We start from the raw sequence: 23,589 nt of genomic DNA on the forward strand, positions 1-23,589 counted from the left end.
TTTTGAGTTTTAATTAAAACCTGGTGCTTATTCTTTTGGAGCTTAGTAGCTCTTAGCAGCTTAGGTAGTTTTTAAATGCTTAATTATTTATATGTGTGTTAGGGTTTTTTTTAACTTTATTTCATATCTCTTGCATGTCTTTAATTCCCAGACCAGCTTTGATCCTAGTTCCTGTGCTCCTTTGGGGACCTCAGTGGATGCATGCACATAAGACGCTTAAATGTGCAGTAGACTAATTCTACTGCACATTAGCACATAATTAGTCTACTGCTCAGTAGTACCACTAAAAAGGCATGTGCCGGTGCTACTGCGCAGTAGCTCCAGTTACTGCTCATTCAGTTAGTACCTATTATTTCAGGTACTAAACTTAATGCATAGTACTTATGGTGCATGAATGCATGTGTAGATGTGTCCAGTAAGGATCATGGAGACTGAATTTAAGAGTTCTTTGTTTCCCTCTGTTGGCAAAGACAAATGTATAAATACATACTGTTCATTGTGCCTTGAAGAAGATCACTCTGTGGTTCAATGAGGCCTTTCCCTCTGGGGTTCAAAACCTCAGGCATGTATTTCACTTAATATTCCTCATATTGGACAACTGAAGTGTCTGACCCCTTCACCCACCTTTGGATTAGGCCTTTACCCCTTTGCAGGCACAAATCACAAGCATCATTTGGCATGTAAACATTCCAAAATCAAGAGAGCTAAATCCCATAGTGCTCCAGTAGCAGTTCCAAGTTGGAGTGACTGATTCAGAGGTTTTCTTGGAACTGAGAACCAGTTTTTATACCAAGGTTCTTTAGGACACCCAACAAGATGGTGTGAAGAGATCTTTTAGTCCCATAAATGCGTCAGATACATGAATTCTGACCATCGCAGTCCTTCTCAATCCTTATCTTCCTATTGCTTTCAGTGGATTCAGGACTGCTCCCCTAAAGAATTAGAACTCAGGAGCCATTCTCTTTACAATATTACTAAGGCCCCTTCTAACATTTTACATTTTTGCCATGATTAACAGGTTAATCATGTTAACAGGTTAACCTGTTAATCATGGCATAACTGGAAAGGAAGGTACATGGGAGGTATAAGGGAGGTATATGTGCACTTAATTTAAGGCACCATAAAATGGCCAACAAGCAATAAAAATGTAGTATTGTCATAATATTCCATATAAAGATATGTGGGATGGCAGGAAATGCAGTTGTTGGGATCATGAGGTCAGATCTCATAGTGCTTTTACATTAACATATACCAAAAGCCTTATTTGTAAAGTATTTAATGCTGTTCTTACACTTCCTGCTGCTGGAGTCAGGTGATTTGTATAAGACATTCAGATTGCATTTTTTTAAAACGCAACTTTCTAAGTTTCCTGGTTGCAAAACAGGACTTGAAAGTTATGCTAGTGACTCAAACCTCAAAGTCATCTTTTATTATTTTAAAACCCCATGGGGCTTAAGCCAATTTTGTTATTTTTGGATGTCCTGGCTCTTTTTTAACTCCTGGCTACTAACAACACTATTCATGTTTTGAAAATAAAGTCTCATAAAACTGGCTTAGTGCAAGCACCAAACCTGCGCCTATAATAGCAGTTCTTCACCACCTGCATCCTGCTATTCAGCAAAAGTGTTTTAATTAATTTTGTTAGGGTTTCTTCTTTTTAAGTAGAAAAATTGCTAATTGCACCGTACTTTTGCTATGGAAAAAAAGGGGAATCAAGATTAAGGTTACATCTTCAAATTTATTTAATTTATTACATAAACCAGGGCTGAATCTAGGTTCTTTGAGATGAAAGGTAAATGCATGAATCGAGTTTTCCAGTAAGGATAATAAATTTTCACTTGAGTGCGGGGGAGATGTTGTCAATTTACATTTGTATATGTTTATTTTTTTATACTTGTGTTGAAGAAATTATGGCACAAATTTATTCCTTTCCTTTCTTCCAACTTGCTTATCTGAAAACAGGGATCACACTGATTTTTTTTCACGGATTATTGGACACCCATTGTATATCTAAATCCAAAAAGTAGTAATTATATTGAAAAAGGCAGATGAAAAGCACAGCTCTTTCTGCTGAAAGTGTTGAACTTTTGATTATTATGTATTTAGGATGGTTTGAAATGCAGAGATGTTTTTGTAAATTTATTCAAAGTAAGGAAAGCTGGAGGAGGGCTTAGTGGATTGATGCACTTGTTTTCAGTTCTGTCTCCATGTTTAGCTCACACAGCAAGAAGAAAAATATTTTTCTCAAGGACATTTCTCAGTATCAGGTAAACACTCTGATGTAGAATGACTTCCAGTATCAGCTGAGGATGGATTTGCAAGTAGGATAGTAGAGTACTGTGGGGAGAACTGCTCTGCATGGGCAGAGTTCTGTAGGAAAGCCTGCGCTAAGCCTGACCCTTATCAGTGCTACCAATCTGTCATCTTTCATGAACATTAGAGAAACCAACAACTTGAAAAATCACTTTTCTGTCTCTAAAATTTGTACTGACTGTTATTGTATGTAACAACTAAGGTAACAAGAGCCAAACTAGATTCGAGGAAAGAAAAAAATCATTCTCTGTGTCTCTTCTCTGGGATGTTTCACTTTGGTAGTGTGCGGGCCAGGAGTGCCCCGAGCCCTTTTTTGCGCTGCACGCGGGCTGTGGCCAGCAGCCCGGGCACGCGGGGGCGGAGAGGGAAGGCCTTCGCTCTGAAATTAGGCACGGACGCGTATCGGTAGTTTAAAAGATTGTTTACTTACACCGAGATGGCAATGGTGTAGGCTGGAAAGCTTGATTAAGTTGCAGTTACAGACAGACACAACACAGACGGTCTCGTGGAGGTTGCTAGGCTCCACGGTGCAGAGCTCCGGATGCTCTGGGTGAACAGGCCACCAATGTAGAAATCGTAAATACGTCTTATATTAGTCGCTCTCGAAGACGGGAAGAGGTGGGCGGTGGATCAGGCCGCCACGCTCCTCTGGATCTCACACAGGGTTTCTATTACCCTGCCGTGTACCCAGAGTCCCCACGAGATGGATGTGGAGTCCTCTTCGGCTTGGGCGGAAACTGCTCAAGCCTCTTATACGGCTAACAGGCCAATCGCTAGCCGCCAAGTGTGAATAATTTAGCACTAGCCAATCACGGGGAACAAATTTGCATACTGGTGGCGGGAACTCTTTTGCACCGTGCATTCCTCTTGCAACTCGAGCAATGCACTCTGCAAAAGAAGCTGCAGAAAAGGCGGGAAACTGGTCCCTGCACCGGAGTTTCCTCTTGCTACAGGAAACTCCCGTGCAATGCTCTGCAACTTAACGTGGATAATTCTGATGCCGAAGCACACACACACAATCATGCCTTTTGGGTCATGACAGGTAGCATCTCACACTCTCACATGATGACATCACTCTCATGGGCTCCTCTGGGATGAGCTCACATCACTGTAATACACCAGCAAAATGGCAGCATCTGTAAGGCTCATAAGGCCTTCAGTGAAGAAGAGAAGGGGCCAGAGCAGTTTTGGGGATGATGTTGTTGGTTCTGCCTACTATTCCTTATTGGAAAAACCTGTTCTATTCATCAGCACATGAATAGAAAAATCCTTGTAGCATTAACAATTAAATATAAATAGACTGTCTGCCATTGTAAGGATGCCTTTATATTTTTCCAAACAAGCTTTTTAAAAGCGATTTAAAAAGGCTAACCATTTTCAAACATTTCAAAGTGTCAGTGCTCCTTTGAATACACTTAATGCATTTAGGGTATGTACAGGGTACTAAGATATATTTGAGCCAGACAAAGAGGATCACTTGTCCCCACCCTACAAAGACCTATGTTTGGATTTAATGTAGGGGATATCCCCATTGAACTCAGTGGCATTACTTGCAGTGTGTGAAATTAAGCACATGCATATTTTTGGGCAGGATCAGGACCTAGGTGTATAGTAAAACACCTTTATCGTATTATTACAAGCAGTCATTTGTACAAAAAAGACCAGTGAAGGAGGTGAAATCCAATATTGACTTTGTTGTTGCTGCTGTTCTCTTGCACTTCATTAGAGGCGCCTGCGACTGGATTGCTATTGATTGCCTTTTAAATCTGATTCTGCATTTTAAAAAGTTATAACGCAAAAATGACAGTGATGTATATCTACCCTATGCACCTTTGTCAGGTATAAAAGAAACTGCAATTTATCAATGACTTGTTAATATCCAAAAGGCTGATGATAACCCCACAGGCTCTTATCCTGCTTGGCACTTAAGTATTTAGATTTATTTACATACATGAGTAGGTCCTTGAACACTATTGGGTCATTCATGTGAGTAGAGTAAAATTACACGTTTAATGTCTGCAAAATCAGGAACTTAGAAGTTGTTTATGAAACCAGAAGCTATGATCAGCTAATCAAAACTGAAGGCCAAAAAGTCACAGGTTGGAGGCTTGTAAGGATGGTACCAGATGGAAAAATACCAAAGACTTAGCTACAAAGATGCCATAAAGCTTGCAAGAATTGTTTAAAGTGTTTTGCCAGAATCATGTCTAGGTTAATATACTGCACCCAGTTCTGGCCCTACTGAAATTTGGGGAGTTTTGCAATTGCCTTCTTTTGACCAAACAAACATTTTCCAGTTTCCAGCTTTTCTCTCAACTTTCTCCACTTTCAGTTATAAAATAAAAAAGGAAATGTGTGTGCCTGCATGTGTGTGTGTGAAGGGGCGGGGAGGGGGAGGGAAATACAAAAAACTGGAATATTTTTGGTGAAAGGCTTTTTGCAAAATCTGAAAAATGTTTCTTTTGAAACCTTTGGAAGTTATTATTGCAAAGTATTTTTTCAGTCAGCTCCAATATACACAGTTTTTTTGATTAAATTGTGACTTACTGTTAACTGTGAAAATAATCCTTTAAAAATCATCTGATCACTTAATTCCTAAGGTATTTGGTTACATTAAACCTAAATATACCATGATTCCTTGATTTTCAAATGGACAAAGGAAGTGGAGTACCTTGCTTTGCTCTCTGTATATGAGAGAGCATATATTTTTCCCCCCTAGGGCTAGAAATGCTTTAACTGTGGATCTGAACAAAGGGATTATAAAAGTTCTCTAATAGATTTCTTTTTGAAACATTAATGAATGCAAATTTTTTAAGGAAAACTTAAATACAGGTTGATAACAGTCCTGTTTTATTTCAGCCCTACTACACTATTTTGTTTTCTGTTAATCTCAAAATAAATCGATAGCCATTTTATTTTCCTTTAGCTTTTCTGGTGGCAGCATGGATTGATTTGAAAAAGAAATGCTTAACAAGGAGCCAGATGGGACCATGTCAAGGTAGGTTAACTTTTTAGACCTACCAGATCTGACCACATCCCCTCAGTCTGCATTTCAGTGACCTACTCCCAGAATTTTAAGAAGAGATAGATAAATGCCCTCAGAATTCCAATCATGTAAGGAAAGTTTCTCCCTTTTTTTCCCCAGTTTCCTTTTGCTGCTGGGACCATGTGAATGTGTAGAGTATTTGTTGGTTAGATACTACAGTAGTGAAGCTTTACATATTCCTATTTCTGTCTAATACTTGTTTGTGAAAACAAAAACTGAGTATACATGGTATAGCTTCTATGACATCTTCATTGCTACAAACACATGACCGTGCAGCTGAATTATGGGCTCAAGGCATGTGATTATCTCACAACCATGAAACAAATGGAGCATATCTTACCATAAAATTACTTCAGCAGTGACATTTTGAACATAACTACTTGTAATTTTTTATGCTTAGAATGTTTTATTACATAGAAAAAATTAGAGTTTTAGTGAAAAATAACAAATTAATACTGTTTGGCTCAAAAACAAAATATTTCATTTAAAAAACACTGACATGGTACCCCAGGACTGTAGTTCAGGTGCCTCATACCCATTCTCCTGGATAAATCAAGCTCCCTGGGTCAGGCTACTTTTCCCATGATACCAATGGAAGAAGCAGTGAAGTAAGAGGAGACAGAGCATTATAGGAGTCACATTTCCATATTGAATGGGAAGTGAATTTGGCTGGGAGAATGATGTCATGAGGCAAAACAAATGCAGCTGTCATGAGTTACTATGTGAGCATGTCCAAATTTGATACCAAATTTGCAACTACCCCTAATAACCACATGCATAGAAAAACTGCTTCATAAGCATGCATTTTCCAAATTCCTGAAAGTACAGGACTTGTAATATTTTAATCAAAAGAGCCTACCCTCTCACTTTTCTACATAATAGCAGAAAATAAATTGCCCTTTGTTCTTTCTCTCTTGTGTTGGATGCAGACTAGTCACCTTGCAGCTGGCTCTGTGATTTTATTCAAAACAAATAGTGTGCCAAAATGAGCCTATTTTTAAATGTATGAACTCCTTATGGAAAAAGTGTTTCACATGAACAATTAGCTGTGGCTTGTAGAGCTTAACTCATTAATACGTGTTGCATTCAGATTTCTATAAAGTACTCTGATTGTTTTAGACCCTCTACCTCTCATTTATGATTTGGTAGAATAGCAATAGTTGGTCCCTTGCCTGTATTTTCAGCTGCAATTTTTCAGAAGTGCTGTGATTATAGGACATACAAAAAACTAGAACTCTTGGTTCCAAAATGATACCTTTTATTAGACAAACTGGAAAATGGCAAGAAAATTGTCCTTTTCTGCAAGCTTTCAGGATCAAAGTCCCTTCGTCAGGCTCTGGGAAAAGTGTAGATGGTACAAGATGGTAAAAAGTCCCCATAGGTAGGAAATAAACTTAATTTTTATACAGAGGGAGCTGAAGATGGAAGTCTGACCCTCTGGGACTTTGATCTCAGACCAATACGGCTACCAAGTACACCCCTGAAACATGGAAGATGCCAAATTTCAGCCGATTTTGGATTTTAAACTTCATTGCAGAACAATAAGGACATTTTTTTACCTCCCTGCCTGCCATCTGACACCTTCAGGGAAGGAATTCTACCTGATCAACACCCGTGATCGTCACTTCACAAATCCCAAATGGGCTTTCACCCAACAAAGATACTCCTCCAGAGTAGATAGATCATACTTTTGAAAAAGCCACCTGGATATCACATGAAGAATTGCTGCACTACAAAAAGAAAATCCCCACAAATCACACACCATTGGTTATGATGTACCATCCTTCCCTGGAACATATGGAAAATACTCAAACAGTTGCAACCCATACAGGAAGATGACCCAATTCTCAAAGACATCTTTCTAGAACCACTCATCCTAACTTTTAAACAAGTACCAAACTTTGCCAACCTCATCCCCAGAAGCAAACCTCCTATGGCCCAAAGCACACCAAATGGATCTACACCATGCCAGGACAAAAAATGTAAACCCTGCCAACACATCTCCACCACTCCCACAATAACTACACCCCCCAACAGAACCATCACTATTCCTGGATATTACATCTGATATTACATCTCTAGAAATGTTATATATCTCATCCAGTGCACTAACTGCTCTGTTGGAAAATATGTAGGAGAAAACAAATGACTGCATACCAGAATGAATTTGCACCGAAAATCTATCAAAGACAAAAATACCACATTACCTGTGGGTGCCCACTTCTCACAAGATAACCATTCTCTCTCCAGTCTCTCAGTTCTAATCCTCAAAGGGAATTTACAAGACACCTTTTGTATATGAGCCTATGAACTTCACTTCATAAATCTACTAGATACAAAAAAATCATGGACTAAATATAGACATTGGATTTATGACATATTATAATCCTTCCTGCCATCTGATAACCCCAGGTAAACTGTCTAAATTTTGCCAGCTACATTCTATCACCAGTTCTACATTCCTACTTCTGCCCCCTCACTTGTCTCTCACCTACCATCTCTCTGGCAGGGCACCTTTGGTGCCTGCCACTTTAAGGTTTGAAAACAGCAGCCTGCAGGTGTGGGCTAGCTTTAGTGAGGTGGTCACATGACCTCAGGAGAGCCCTGAGATTGAAGGAGGGGGTGGAGCATCCTCCCTTTTAATGCTGGCCCTCAGAGCTGGGGCAGCAGCCTGCTGCTGGCAGCTGGAAGTATACCACCTGGCTGAGCTCCTGCTCAGAAAATCTTTGGAGGGCAGGAGCTATGGGGAGGGCAGGAGGCTCCTGGGTATGACATGAAACTGCACCCTGCTGGGGAAGGATCACCTGGTGCAACTGCCTGTGACAGGGCAGTTCCCCAGAAATGCCAGGCCAGTTGCCTCCCCAGTGAAAGGTGGGTAGGGGTGCCTTAAAACCCCAGCCCCCACATCTTGGTGGGATACTCTGAGCTAGGGACAGTATGGAGCCAGGCACAACTAGTGAGAGGCACTTGAGCCCATAGGGTGAAAGACCCCGATGGCCCCAGTGAGGGAGCAGAGGCAGAGCAGCCCTAGTGAGGGGACAGAAATACATGGAGGCCTGCACAGAGTAAGGTGCATGGTAGACCTGAAGTTCTGTGCATGCCAAGGGCCAGTGGCTGAGGCATAAGGCATTCATCGCATAGAGTAGGGTACGTGAGGGGATGGCCTAAAGTGCTGCATGTACCCTGGCTGGAGAGTGAGTAGGGAAGCCTGAAGTGCTGCGCAGAGTAGGGCCTGAGGGGGACCTGAAGCACTGCATGCAGTAAGGCATATTGAAAGTGGCCCAGGAAGGGGCAGAATGTGCCTATAGTTCCCTTTGTTTCTATAGTTTTTTTTCTTGTTTTCTACCTCCTTCCTTCTCCCCACTGCCTCTCCCTCCCTTTGTATTTAAATCACTCGCTCCACTTTATCCAGTGCTCTATGCTTATCCTTTCACAGCATGTGATGAAGTGAAAGTGGATGTAGGTAGCCAGTACAAGGGAGTAATGGGGAACTTTAGCTCCCTCAATTCCTTTAGTTAGCATTCAAGCTACACCAGAAGCTGACCATGACACTTTCAGCGCCTTAGAAGTATTTTAAGCACCTAGGGCTATATCAATGAAGGATTTAGCCTTGGTGCTTAGTACCAAGGAGCTGTCTAAACTAGCCAGTAGGAAAAGCTGAAGAGAAGACAATTTATTACATCCTAACCCTATCAAGGATTTAGCTCCTTACACGGGGCTGCAAGAAAGCTTCATATGGGAGCTGCAGCCATAAGCCCTCCTGGAGGATGGCATCTAGGCTCTTTCTACTTGGTGGGACCTAATTCTTTCTTTCAAAACACATCAAGAGGACAGCCCTTTAACCTAAGCGTTCAGTGGTTAGTGCTTTAAACACACACGAGGCATTCTCATGTATGTATGTATGTGTCAGCCCTTTCCCAGGTGCATGCTCTAATCTCTCAGATATAAGATAATGCTCAATGTACTCTCCCTTTCTTCCTGGCTTAGTGGATGTTTAATTATACCAGGTAAAGCACAACTTTAGCAGGTAGGAATGAGGAATCTACTGTTTCAGGAAGGCTCCATATCTCGCGTTATGGCTATCCTACCAAATTAATAAGTAATATGACACTTCCTAAGTCAGCTGGAAGTCAGTCAATGAGGTGAACCAATAACACAATTTGAGGGCTAAGTGTGTCAAGGGAGCAACATTTGAAAGATAATTTTGCTTCAGAACCTGATTTTTGTACCTGTTATCTGGGCAGCCCAGATCTCGACATCTGGATTTGAACTAGCTATTCTGAGGCCGAGTTCCTCCTGTTTGTTCCCCATGCTACGAGCATTGGTGTACAGGCATTTAAGGCCTTGCAAGACTGTGAGCACCCCCACCCGATTAGGCAGACCATCAGGACCCCCATTACTTACCTTTGCACCCCTTGCCCTGATGGCGTCTCCTCGTCTTCCTGCAGCCCCCTCCCCCGGCGAGTCTAGTTTAAAGCTCGCCGTACGAGATCAGCCAACCTGGAAGAGAAGATACGCTTGTTGTTCTGTAATGAAGTTTAAAATCCAAAATTGGCTAAAATTCGGCGACTGCCACCTCATTGCTAGACACTTGGGCTAGGGATAGTGATTGGAAACTGGTTCAAATGTACAACACAACAGAAGTTTAGTGCGTATAAATCGCTTTCAAAATAGCTGAAACCAGCTTAAGATAAACCTGGATGGATGTAGTATCAGTCTTAACTGATTTAGGCTAAATCGGTTTATTGAACTTCTGTCTTAGATCTCCTCCAGATTCAAGTTAACTCACAATTCCTCACCATCCCAGGATGCTTCGGGATTCCATCATCCTCCGATGTAGTAGTGGATAGCAACTTGGGCAGCAGTGGCCACAAGATGATTGAGTTCAGGATACTGAGAAAAGGAATGGTGGAGAGCAGCAGAGTAGGGACTCTGGACTTAGAAAATCAGACTTTGACTTGCTCAGGGGACTCATGGGCAGGATCCCATGGGAAGCCAGACTGAGGGGGAAAGAAGTCCAGGAGAGCTGGCTGTACTTTAAAGATGATGTCAGGAGGCAAAATAAATGCAGCTGTCATGAGTTACAATGTGAACACGTCCATATAGAAGTTTGGGTGTTTGGGCTGAAAACTGAAAACTTTTATGTTGGGCATTTTTTCCTTGCCAAAGATATTTTTTCTATGGAAAAGATATCTCTTGCAAAAAAGGGTTTAAAAAACCTTACTGAGAGTGCAGGAACAAATCACCCTGATGCACAGGAAGACTAGCAACTATGACAGAAGACCAGCTTGACTTAACTGGGAACTATTCAGTAAATTAAATCACATAAAGGAAGCTTATAAGAAGTGGAAACTTGGATGAACAACTAGAAAAGAGTATAAGAGTATTGCTTGGGCATGCAGGGATGAAGTCAGGAAGGCCAACGCACAATTGGAGTAGCAGCTAGCAAGGGATGTGAAGGGTAACAAGAAGGGTTTCTACAAGTATGATAGCAAGAGGAGGTTCAGGGAAAGTGTGGGTCCCTTACTGAATGGGGGAGGAAACCTTGTGACAGAGGATGCTGAGGGAATTGGGTGATGAGATTGCAGAGCCACTGGCCATCATCTTTGAAAACTCACGGTGATCAGGAGAGATCCTGGATAATTGGACAATGGCAAACATAGTGCTCATATTTTAAAAAGGTAAAAAGGGGAATCTAGGGAACTACAGACCAGTCAGTCTTACCTCAGCCCCTGGAAAAATTCTGGAGCAGATCCTCAAGGAATCCATTTCTAAGCACTTGGAGGAGAAGGTGGTGATTAGAAGCAGTCAGCAGGGATTCACCAAGGGTAAGTCATACTTGACTAACCTGATTGTCTTCTATGATGAGGTGACTGGCTCTGTGGATGCAGGAAGACCAGCGGATGTACCTTAACTTTAGCAACGATTTAGATACAGTCTCCCACAACATTCTTGCAGTCAAGCTAAGGAAATATGGGCTGGATGAATGGACTGTAAGGTGGATAGAAAAGTGGCTGGAGCATCGGGCTCAGAGGGTGATAATCAATGGCTTGATGTCTAGTTGGCAGCCTGTATCAAGTGGAGTGCCCCAGGGGTCAGTCCTGGGGCCAGTTTTGTTCAGGATATTCATGAATGACTTGAAAGATGGCATAAAGTGCACCCTCAGCAAGTTTGCAGATGACACCAAGCTAGGGGGAATAATAGATATGCTGGAGGGTAGGGCTAGGATTCAGTGACCTAGAGAAATTGGAGGCTTAGGCCAAAAGGAATCCCATGAGGCTGAACAATGATGAGTGCAAAGTCCTGCACTTAGGACAGAACAATCCCATGCACCAGCATAGTCTGGGGCCTGACTGGCTGGGCAGCAGCTCTGCAGAAAAGGACCTGGGGGTTACAGTGGACAATAAGCTGAATATGAGCCAGCAGTGTGCCCTTGTTGCAAAGAAGGCTAATGGCATACTGGGTTGCATTGGTAAGAGTGTTGCCAGCAGGTCAAGGGAAGTGATTATTCCCCTCTGTTCAGCACTGGTAAAGCCATATCTGGCATACTGTGTTAAGTTTTGGAGTCCCCACTACAGAAAGGATGTGAACAATTTGGAGAGAGTCCAGCAAGGGCAAGAAATATGGTGAGGGAGCTGAGGCATATGACTTATGAAGCTAGGAACAGGGCTGTGCCAAGCAGAAGTGTCTAGGTTGAGGAGAAAAGACCTACAGTTTGTCAGAAGGCTTATATGTGGCACTACTTCATTTATCATCCCTAATCCCCAAACTCTGACTTTTTCCCACCTTCTAACTACCTAATTGCCAAATTCTTCCATGAAACTCTGATTTTTAAGTATTCCTAATACTCTTCCTCATTGCACTCCAAAGAGGAATATTTAGAAATCAGAGTTTCATGGTTGCTGACCTAGAGGGAGAACGAGACTGGTAGCCACTGCCATTGCCACTGCTTGGGATGCAAAAGCTGCTTATTATGCCTCTGGTAAGCACACAAGTGATATTCTGTACTCTTATTTTAACATGTTTCAAGAGAACTTTGACATGGAGCCAAGAAGAAGGTGAAACAGGCTCCAGTTTCATGCTGTTTAAATAATAGAGCCTCCTAACTTTCTCAGCCTCATTAGTTAAGGTACTACCATAAACTATATAATAAAGTGAGAAATGGTGTCTTTGGAACTAATATCACGATGGGTAGAATCCTCAAGTGCTTTTTCAATCTGATCTTGAATTCTGGGTGTGTTTATTTGAGCAAAGACAGTATAAAAAGGAGGTAAAACTGAGTAAGATCCTTTGGGAATTGTTTCAATATAGTTCAAACTGAGATTGCAAAGGAAACTGAACATTTTACAAAAACTAGAATCAAATGTTCAGTGTTTGTATAAGCTTTTCCACAGCTTAGTTGCTCAGGATGTATTTGCCTAGAATATGAGATCATATTGTCACTAGGTGATCATGCTGTCCCTTTTGTTAGATAGAGATGTTATTTAATAGGTAATTGTTCTTTTAAAAATTTAATTGGATCTTCAGACTGTGTGTGATATAGCTGACTGTGCAAAATGCATAAAATAGCCTTAGCATTATTGTGTTTAGTGTAACTGACCATGCATGAAATGTTATGTAGTGAATTAAACCCTGACAAATGAGTCTTTTGTCCCTTTCCTTCTAAATGAAATCTGGGTTATGAAGACTATAAACAAACTCTAGATATTAACAGATTTAATAGATTTAATAGGGGACATGCTAAAAAATTCAAAATAGCAAAGGAATGGGATTCTCAAAGGCATTGGCGTAACTCTGCACCATCATACAGTTTCATGCTGAATGCTTTTGAAAATCCTAACCATATTGTAATTAATATTAACTGGAGGGGTCAAGTAAGGCAAGTGTGCCATGGTAGCCATACTGGATTGGTTTAGAGAGAAGGAGGGACAATTTTCTGTCTTTTTGGAAATAATGGGCTGATAAAGAGAGAGGGTCAGATGCACAAACTGGCTCTGCACACCAGAACTGGGCCTACTAGTGAAAGCATGCAAATGTAGTCATATCAATACCATGGAATTTTCTGCAAGTTTCAGAATTTTGCTGCAAGTTTAATTAGCTCTCCATAGGCTCTATATAAACTATGAAGAGTCCTCTACATAGACATGCTGCTGGGTTTTGGGTTGTAGCTCTCTTGGTCTAAGGATATAAGCAGGCAAGGTTCTTTGAGTAGATGTGATATTTTTTATTAGACCAGTTGAGTAGTTGGAAAAAAGTTCTTACCAAGCTTTTGGACTTAGTCACCCTTCTTCAGGTACAGGGAGTCTCTGCTGGTTTGAAACTCCAAGGAATGAGAGATATCAATCAGACATCCTGCCACACTTTTAGCTTCTCTTATTCCTTGGAGTCTCAGACCAGTAGACTCCCTATGCCTGAAGAAGGGTGACTGTGCCAGGAAGCTTGGTAAGAACTTTTCCCCAACTACTCAATTGGTCTAATAAAAGATATCACATCTACTCAAAGAACCTTGCCTGTCTATATAGACATAGCATGAATTTGAATGTGCAGATTTGCATGTACTCAGCGTTTGTGGATACATGTTCAGAGGATAGGTTTTGTTTAGTAATTTGGAAAAACACCAACAATTCAGAAAAAATATGTAAAAGTAAGTGTTACTAGTGTTGGAGTGATGTCATATCTGTGATAATCCAGGAATTATGTGTGAGAGAAGGATTTTTGTGAGAGATATCTTATATTGGACCAGCGTCCATAGTTGGTATATTCATAGACAGACTTTCAAATGCAATACCTTCTTCAGGTCTGAGGAAAAATCAGGTACAACAGAGATTAAAAACAATCTGCAGAGCTGTGAAATTGGAGAAGAATGAAATTACCTGATGTGGCAGACAAAGAAATCACAGAAGAAAAGTTAGATTGATTAGTGGAAGACCAAGACCTTTCAAAAGGGAATAGGACCATTATTATTAGTAATGTAAAGGAAGACTATCAGGAATCGGATAGATCAGTGGTCAGCAACCATTTTAGGTTGTGGGCTGGGATGACCCAACTCAAGTCACTGAGGTGGGCAGGTGGGTGGGGGCTAGGACCTGTCTACCACCACCACTGCTTCTCTCTACAGCCACCTGGGCCTGGCAAATGCTGCCAAAGTCCCATGTTCACAAGCTGGATCAAATTCCTCCATGGCTGGATCTGGCCTGCTGTGGCATCGTATAATCCCTGAGGTGGATTATATGATGCCACAAAGTCAATATCAGTGTTTAATCCTCGATTCTTAGTATCCAGCTGGTTTATGATTTTGTTTTGTTCCTAGGCTCGTCTTTAGAAGATGTTTTGTAAATCTCTCTTTAAGCACAAGGATAGTGAGATCAGAAAGCAAATGACTGCAAATGATTCAGTGAAAAATGTTGTCCTACACATGTTAGTGCATTTCTGTCCTTAATCCTTTTCTTGTAGTCATGCATTCTGGTGCATAGTTTTAGTACAGTTTCACATGCAGATTTTCTATGAGGACATTTGGTTCACTGGATGAGATGTACCAAATTTTGGGATAGGCATGTGTAAGATTCTGATGGGTTCATTGTGGGGGCTCTTGATTGTTGTAGCAGTGCACACATGCTGATGCATTTTTCATCTATTGTTAAGGCAAAGCTGTGTCCCATTAACTGTCTGTTGAACAGCAGGTATTTTATTTCTGATGATGAGTTGGGCATGGTTAGAATTCATAGATTCATAGAGTGTAGAGTCGGAAGGGACCACGAGGGATCATTGTGTCTGACCCCCTGCCCTTAACAGGAAAGAGTACCGAGGTTAGATGACCCCAGCCAGGTGACTGTCAAGCCTCCTCTTGAAGACCTCCAAGTTAGGTGATGGTACTACCTCTCTTGTAAGTCCATTCCAGATTCTGGCCACCCTTACTGTAAAAAAATTCTTCCTATTGTCTAACCTAAATCTACTCACCACTAGTTTGCACCCATTATTCCTAGTTACTCCCTGGGGCACTTTGGTAAATAGCGCATCACCAATTCCCTGTTGTTCTCCCTTAATAAACTTACAGACGGCTACAAGGTCTCCCCTCAGCCGTCTCTTATGAAGGCTGAAGAGATCCAGATCTCTCAACCTCCCCTCATAGGGTCTTTCACAGAGGACTTTAATCATGTGAGTGTCCCTCCTTTGAATCCACTCCAGATTCTCCATGTCCCTCTTGAAGTGCGGTGTCCAAAACTGGGCACAGTACTCCAACTGCGGCCTGACCAACGCTGCATAGAGGGGGGAGCATCACCTCCCTTGATCTGTTGGTCATGCATCTGCTAATACACAACAAGGTGCGATTGGCTTTGTTGATGGCCTGATTACACTACTGGCTCATGTTCATCTTGGAGTCAACTATGACTCAAAGATCTCTCTCAGCCTCTGAGCTGTTGAGGAAGTCATCCTCCAACTTATAGGTATGCTGGGGATTCCTCCTTCCTAGGTTGACTACCTTACATTTATCTTAATGTCTGAAAGCCAGGAGCAGAGGAAGAAGAGGGGGTCTTTTATAGTCCAATATTTATTGAGTATGGGCTATAATTGTTTGATGATATTTAGGGGTCTACCCAACTCAAGGAAGCAGCCGGATGATATTGTGGTGAGATTGCAGGGCTGGCTGCCATTTTTGAGGGCTTATCGTGGCCAGGGCCTCCCACACCTCTGATTGACCAAGCAGCACCAATGGCCCTGCCCCTTGCTGCTGATTGGCTGTGATGGCTCTCCATCATATGGTCCTGCCCCTTGTCACTGAATGGCTGTGAGGACTGTCCATTATGCGGCCCTGTCCATCCCCACTGTTTGGTGGGCAGGGGCAGGTCCACATAGCAGGCAGCCCACTCAGCCAATCAGTGGTGAGGGGCAGCTGGGACAGCTATCTTGGGCTCCCCAGTGTGTGGGTGGCCCTTCCTACCTCCTCCTACCCCAGTTGGCTGTGTGGCTGGGCCCCCAGGGGGATCCACCATTTTATTTTCAGTAAATTTTCTTTTTTTGTTATTCTTTTCTTTGGAACAGATTTTGTGGACATTGATGCTGGATTTTGCATTTTCCACAAAATCCACTGAATCGCAATTTCATTAGGCCTGTAATGATATTTCTTATATTTCTGATCATGCTGTCCCTTTTATTAGATATTTCTTATGGTTCAAGTGTGTGGTTATACGTAACCACCAGGGGTCTGCAGTCAAAGAAGGGTTTATTTTTGTATTGTAGCAGGTTACTGCAGAGTATTTGGATGGTTCTTTCAGAAATATGGTTTGTTTCTCCGGAACGTCCCTCTTGCATAAAATCAGATTTCAGGTTGGCAGGGTTGGTATTGTGAGTATTCTCTTCAGAGCAGGTGCTCTGATATTTGTCTACATTTGCCTACAGGAGCTGCAACCTGTGGATAAGACTGAATGAAATGGGTTCATAACAGTGTGGAGGACTCAGATTTCTATACAAATTGCTCTCTTTAATAGTATTTCTTCCCCATCAGCTAGGCCTTGTGAAGTTATAATAGCTAATTTGTGACCTCACCATGGTAAAAATCTAGAATTATGACATTACTGGTGGGGAAAAAGGGAAAGTGAGTTGAGAGTACTGCATCCAGTTCTGGGTACCACACTTCAAAAAGGATGAGAGAGTCCAAAGAAGAGCCACTCACACAATTAAAGGCCTCAAGAGCAAGTCATACGAGGAGAGGCTGACAGATATAGGACTGTTCCACCTAGAAAAGAGAAGACTCCAGGTGGGATTTGATGGCAGCTTACAAACATATCAGGGGAGAGCAACAACTATTCACCAAAGCGCCCCAGAGGAAAACCGGAGCAATGGTCATAAACTCCTAAAAGAAGGTTTCAGACTGGATATAAGGAAAAACTTTTTCATGGTTTGTGTGACCAGACTCTGAAATAGACTCCCAGCAGGGTTGCTGCATGGGCCTACCCTGGAGATCTTCCAAAGGAGACTGGACACGCACCTTGCTGGGGTTATTTGGCCTCAGCAGTTTTTCCTGCCCAGAGCAGAGGGGCTGGACCCAATGATCTCACAAGACCCCCTCCAGCCCTAAGCTTCTGTGAATCTGTGAGAACATAGATTCATAGATTCATAGATGTTAGGGTCGTAAGGGACCTCAATAGATCGAGTCTGACCCCCTGCATAAGCAGGAAAGATTGCTGGGTCTAGATGACCCCAGCTAGATACTCATCTAACCTCCTCTTGAAGACCCCCAGGGTAGGGGAGAGCACCACCTCCCTTGGGAGCCCGTTCCAGACCCTGGCCACTCTAACTGTGAAGAAGTTCTTCCTAATGTCCAATCTAAATCTGCTCTCTGCTAGCTTGTGGCCATTATTTCTTGTAACCCCCAGGGGCGCCTTGGTGAATAAATACTCACCAATTCCCTTCTGTGCCCCCGTGATGAACTTATAGGCAGCCACAAGGTCGCCTCTCAACCTTCTCTTGCGGAGGCTGAATAGATCCAGTTTCTCTAGTCTCTCCTCGTAAGGCTTGGTCTGTAGGCCCTTAACCATACGAGTGGCCCTTCTCTGGACCCTCTCCAGGTTATCCGCATCCCTCTTGAAGTGCGGCGCCCAGAATTGCACGCAGTACTCTAACTGCGGTCTGAGCAGTGCCCGATAGAGGGGAAGTATCACCTCCTTGGACCTATTCGTCATGCATCTGCTGATGCACGATAAAGTGCCATTGGCTTTTTTGATGGCTTCGTCACACTGCCGACTCATGTTCATCTTGGAGTCCACTAGGACTCCAAGATCCCTTTCCACTTCTGTGCCACCCAGCAGGTCATTCCCTAGGCAGTAGGTGTAATGGACATTTTCCTCCCTAGGTGCAGCACTTTGCATTTCTCCTTGTTGAACTGCATTCTGTTGTTTTCTGCCCACTTGTCTAACCTGTCCAGGTCTGCTTGCAGCTGTTCCCTGCCCTCCGGCGTGTCCACATCTCCCCATAGCTTTGTGTCATCTGCAAACTTGGACAGAGTACATTTCACTCCCTCGTCCAAGTCACTGATGAAGACATTAAAGAGTATCGGTCCAAGGACCGAAGAATCAGTCCAAGGACTGAGTATCGGTCCGAACAGTAATGGTTCAACCTACTTGCCTGCAACCTAAAGTCCAAAACAGTTAAAGGAAAAATTACTTGCAAATAATTTGCTTTCCTAGCTTGCCCAAGGAAATCTATTCTTAAGATAATGCAGGATAGCTTAATGGAACAATAATAACAATTTCCAGTTCTACTCGATGCAGAAAAAGCAAACTTTTTTGGCATAGGCAAAAGCTTGCTCTGTCATGTATATATGAAGTGACACATTTTTACAGAGAGCGAACAGTTCTGTTACCATTCCATCTGTCTTTTCATAAAATTATAGATTGAAATTTATTGCAGGTTCTTGAAAGTGGTGTCAGAATATAGAGCTAGGACTGGCAAACCATTTTAATATAACCATTGGCATTTTTGTATGCAAATAACCCATATTATTAAGTGTGTGTAGCTCCTTCTGTTGTTACTTTTGTCATAACATGTATGCATTGACCCTCAGCAAACAAGGTTAATGCTTTTTCTCTCCTCATGCCTGATGTAAAGCAGAGGGATTACTGAACAGGATTTTCAGTACTTGGCGAATTGTTGGGTATATTTTTGTAAAGTGTAACCAATAATATTTCTTCAGGCATATGATACAGATAAATGCACAATGGCATCTTCATGTTTTTTCAAAAGAAAACTATTTGTGTTTTGGTGAAAGGTTCTTGATCAAATAAAATCAAAAGTAACTTTTTGTAGTAGCAAATAGGCAGTAAAGAAGCAGCTTATTACTAGTGAAAAATAACATTAATAAAGGATACTTTATATACAGTTGCATTATAAAATGAAAACAATAATCTCCTTTGAGAATATAGGCCTGATACTTGATCGGCTGAAGTTAAATCTGTTTATCTGAAAAAGGATTAAGTCCTGTATGGATGTGGATAAAGCTGTAGGCAGTTAGCGAACTCATTTTTCACCCCATTAAGCTAAGATTTTCAGTGAAAGATCCTCCACCGAGTGTGCCAGATACAGGTATATTGGGTGTTTGCATCCTTTCCTTCTCAGCCTGAATTAATGGACTTTGTGCAGGACGTAAAAGAGAGACTATGGCCGCCTAAACTTGCACATGCCCCCATTCATAGGCAGCATTGTCACCGTCCTGTATTCAAGCCAGGAGGCTGCTGCGAACTCTGTGTGCTTAGGATTTGTGAATTGCTGGGTCCGCATGGTCCTTCCCTTAGCCTTGTACTAAATCTTTCTAGACGTCAGTCTGTTTACAACTGGCAAGGGTCCCTCCGCTGCAGCATGTGAAAGGCCACAGGCAGCCTCCCTGCTTGGATCCTCAGTCCTTGTTTCTCCTTTGCATAGCCCCAATCTTGATAGCTAAGTGCAACAGGCCTTTTGCCACCCTTGTGAATCAAAGGGAAATCTGATCCTGATTATAAATCCATTCATATTAATAGAAATTACCCACACATGTTTCTTGCAGAAGTCTATCTGCCATTGACATTGGTGCTAAATTCCTGAAATATTACTGATAGCACAGTCTTACACACGCACAAGTGAAATCAAATTTCCTGAAACTCAGAGTCCCTTTGCAGATGCTATTTTCCTTAGTTTTTTCAGTCTTCCTATATCTCAGATCTGCTTCTGATATACAAATACATATTTCACTATGCCTCGGGAAATCCTTGTGGAGTACAGGCCAATGTGACTCAGAGCCGAATGGGACTTCAGATTTGTCAGGCTATACTTATATTTCACTGGCGAAATAATCTCTTGCTCTGCAAATGATATCCAGGGTTAAAGATTCTTTTTAAACAAGAAATTATACTGAGATCCTAGGATGTATCATTCAATTCTTTTTTTAAAGGACAGTTCTAGCATTTTTTGCTTTAAGTGTATTGAAATGCATGAAATATGTTGTCTTCATGTAGTTAGTCCTGAAGCCCTTGAATTATATTGAATGGATAGTACCAGTACCAGTTCCCTCAATCCCTCTTGATAATGACTTGAAGAGCACAACTTTCAGGGACCTAGGAGGTTGGGAAGGGATGGCTGAACCCATTCACCGCCCCCTCCCGCCTCACACACACAACAACCAAGAGAGATTTAGAAGAAAAGATATTGCAGCCTAGAGCTGTATCATCCTTTTTTTTCCCCAGAGAGCTCCTTTTGTGCTTAAAAACACTTCAGAAGGATTTCCCAGGATATCTGTGGCTGAGAGGTATCCCTTGAAGTGTGAGTCCAACAGAGCTGTGCTTCCAAGGTGCAGGTCACAAATGTGAGTTCTTTGAGTAGATGGTCTGAGATGCAATAAAATGCAAGGCTTTGGGGCTTGTCCTGCTGTTTACTCCTTTGAGGTAAAACCTGTCCCAGGACAAAATCTAGAAAAAGGATCCTAGTTAGAGATTCATCCTCCCTGGGTTTTGTCACAGGAGGGAAAGATCTAGTCTAAGGTTATTGTAATTCTTAATCAACACCTATCATATTATGCTTGTCATCACCTGTTTCCTGTTTTACTGGAAACAGTAACAATTGATTTTTTTGTGTTTCATTCAGACACTTTAAGTCAACAATCAACTAATATAAAATGCACTATCAAATATACTCAGAAGCTAGTCAGACTACAAAACAGTGTTCTTTTTTTGATAGAGTAAGTATTAACACTAAATGTGGGCAGAATTGGGCTTTAAGTTTGCTGGATGGTGTGATGGGGTATCGACTCATTTTTTTCAGAGAAAACAAAGAAATTGCTTTGTATAAAAATAGATTTATTTTTGTTACTTAGCTTTTAGTTTTTTCCCCTTGAGGTGTCAGGGTTACAGGTGACTAAAAACAAAGGAAGGTTTATCAGGCCACACATTCATAAAGTTGTATTTTCAGGTGGGTTTAGCATTCCAGTTTTAGGTGCACTTTCATTGTTGATGTCTAAACAGAAAACAGTTGTCCACCAGTTAAATACAGTTGAAGCTAATACTGCTAATGTTAAGTGATAACACATCATAAGGTTGGCTTGAAAATCATCAAGTTAGAAAATGCTCAGAGGTTTTATTGGCCTCCTGATGTTTAATTCATTAGGGTTGACATTTTAAAACTTTTTTTCACATCTATGAAAGTTAGAAGTTTACTTTAAAAATAAAAAATGCATTGCAGTAACTGAGCAAAAGGGAGGAAATTGGCCAGACAGATCACATCTTCCCTAGGCCACTTGGTATAGGATAGAGAAACATATATTGTACACAGTCTCAGAGAAGTCTAAATCCAGTGCGCCACTGATGGTACTGAGTGCAGCAAATAGTGGCTGCAACTGGAGCCAGTCCAAGAAAGCATGGAAAAAAGTCTTCTCCATCTCCTCCTTGCATAAATGGCAGGCCACCAATACCATTAGTGGTGGAGAGAGAGAGGGACCCCAGCTTAAACCCAGGGAAACATAAAAGGTGGGTTTTTGTGCCTACTGCTACCAAAGTGAAGGAACTACATAGATTCAGTGGGTGTGTCCAGACGAGTGCACATGTGCTGCTTGCAGCATCTCAAAGCCCTTTGAGAAGCTGCAAGAAGCATATGCGGGAACAAAAAATGTTCCCTGTGCTGCAATTTTGCAGCTCAGGGGCAAAATTAGACCTCGGGTCAAAAAATACCCTGGGGAAAAAAAAGCAGGGTAGAGCATGGTGCAGGACAGTGCCCTGAGGCAACCAGAGGCTTGGGTCTTCCACAGAAACACTCTGGCAGCCAGCACCAGCCTCGCCTCGGAGCTGAAGTGTGCTGCCTACCCGTGCAGGGCAGGCAATGTACTAGCTGCAGGGAGCTGGACCCGGACTAGGTGCCAGTAAGTAGTGATTGGGGGGGCTTGTGGAGGGAGAAGGGGACCATGGGGGACCCCCACCTGCTCCTCGAGCCCCCCAGATTGCTGCCTCGCCCAGGTTCATCCCCCCGCCCGCCCCCTGAGCTCCTCTGATTGCTTTCCTGCCTGGCCCCATCCCCTGCCAGCTCCCTGAGCCTCCTGGATTGCTGCCCTGCCCAGCCCCATCCTTCGTTTGCCCCCTGAGCCCTCTGGATCGCTGCCTCATGTGGCCCTATCACCTGCTTGCCCCCCTGAGCCCCTCCGATTGCTGCCCTGCCTAGCCCTAGCATCCCGGCAATTAAAAAAAAAAAAGGCCCTGAACTCACAAGCAGTAGTAGCTGCCATTGGGGTCACTGGGGCTTGCTGGCAGAGCCCCCCCCCCACAGCGGGGAGCAGCAGGGACTGGCCCCGGCCACCTGGCATCCGCACTGCCACTGCCCCATCATGCAGTGAGGCCGGGGTCAGCAGGATGCCACACAGCTCTGCGCACTGTTGGGCAGCTGGAGGTGCTCAGGCTGAGTGCTGCCAGGCCCCAAGTGACAGCTGCAGCAGCCCCAGCTGCCTGACAGCACGTGGAGCCATGCGGCGCCTTCCCAATGGGGCAGTGGCATGTGTGGGTGCCAGGCAGCCGGGGCTGGTCCTCACTGCCTCCTGCTGCCCCATGCTGTTGGCTGAGGCTCTGCCAGGAGGCCTCAGTGACCCCAATGACCGCTGCTACTGCCAGCGAGTGCGGGGCTTTTCTTTTTTTTTAAAGTGCTGGGAGGATGGGGCTGGGGCTGGGTGGGGCAGCAATCGGGGGGCTGGGGGAGCAAGCAGGGGTGGGACAAGTGGGCCCTATGGGGGCCATGTGGCCCCTGTAGGGGGTTGTGGACCCTGGGAGGGGGGGCTTGAGTCCTGGGGGGGACAGCCTGTGAGCTGTGGGGGGGGCTACACCCTGCAGGGGGAAGGGGACCCACCCCTCCTGAGCAGCCCTCCACACAGTCCTCCCATGATCCACCCACACACCCCACAGCCCCCCACATCCCCCCAGCACACAGCCTGTATGCCCAGCTGCCAGGCAGCATGGGATCTGCTGGCAGGAGCTGTGGCTGCAGTGGCAGCTGTTCCCACATTTTGGTTAATGAAGGGGTCGGGGAGAGCTCTAACTGATCTATGGTAAGAAAACCAATGGAAAACAGCAAAACAGCAAGTAGGTCTTGCTTGACCAATCTCATTTCCTTCTACGACCAGGTGACCTATCACCTGGACAAGGGAGAAGAGATTGATGTCATATATCTTGACTTCAAAAAAGCCTTTGATCTGGTTTCCCATGATCACCTCTTGGAGAAACTGGCCAATT

The 23,589-nt window shown here is 43.2% G+C and overlaps 1 protein-coding gene across 1 annotated transcript in view; it reads left to right on the top strand.

Annotated features, from left to right (window-relative positions):
• Positions 1-5,259: 5,259 nt before the first annotated feature.
• Positions 5,260-23,589, top strand: part of DTNA (dystrobrevin alpha) — a 358,606-nt gene continuing 340,276 nt past the window's right edge. Inside the window, exon 1 of the mRNA XM_025201058.1 lies at positions 5,260-5,311. Coding sequence (XP_025056843.1) covers positions 5,277-5,311 — 35 coding nt within the window. The 5' untranslated portion in view covers positions 5,260-5,276. The remainder of the gene's footprint in view (positions 5,312-23,589) is intronic.

The sequence above is a fragment of the Alligator sinensis genome, unplaced genomic scaffold, assembly GCF_000455745.1.
Source record: "Alligator sinensis unplaced genomic scaffold, ASM45574v1 scaffold615_1, whole genome shotgun sequence".
Lineage (NCBI taxonomy): Eukaryota > Metazoa > Chordata > Crocodylia > Alligatoridae > Alligator > Alligator sinensis.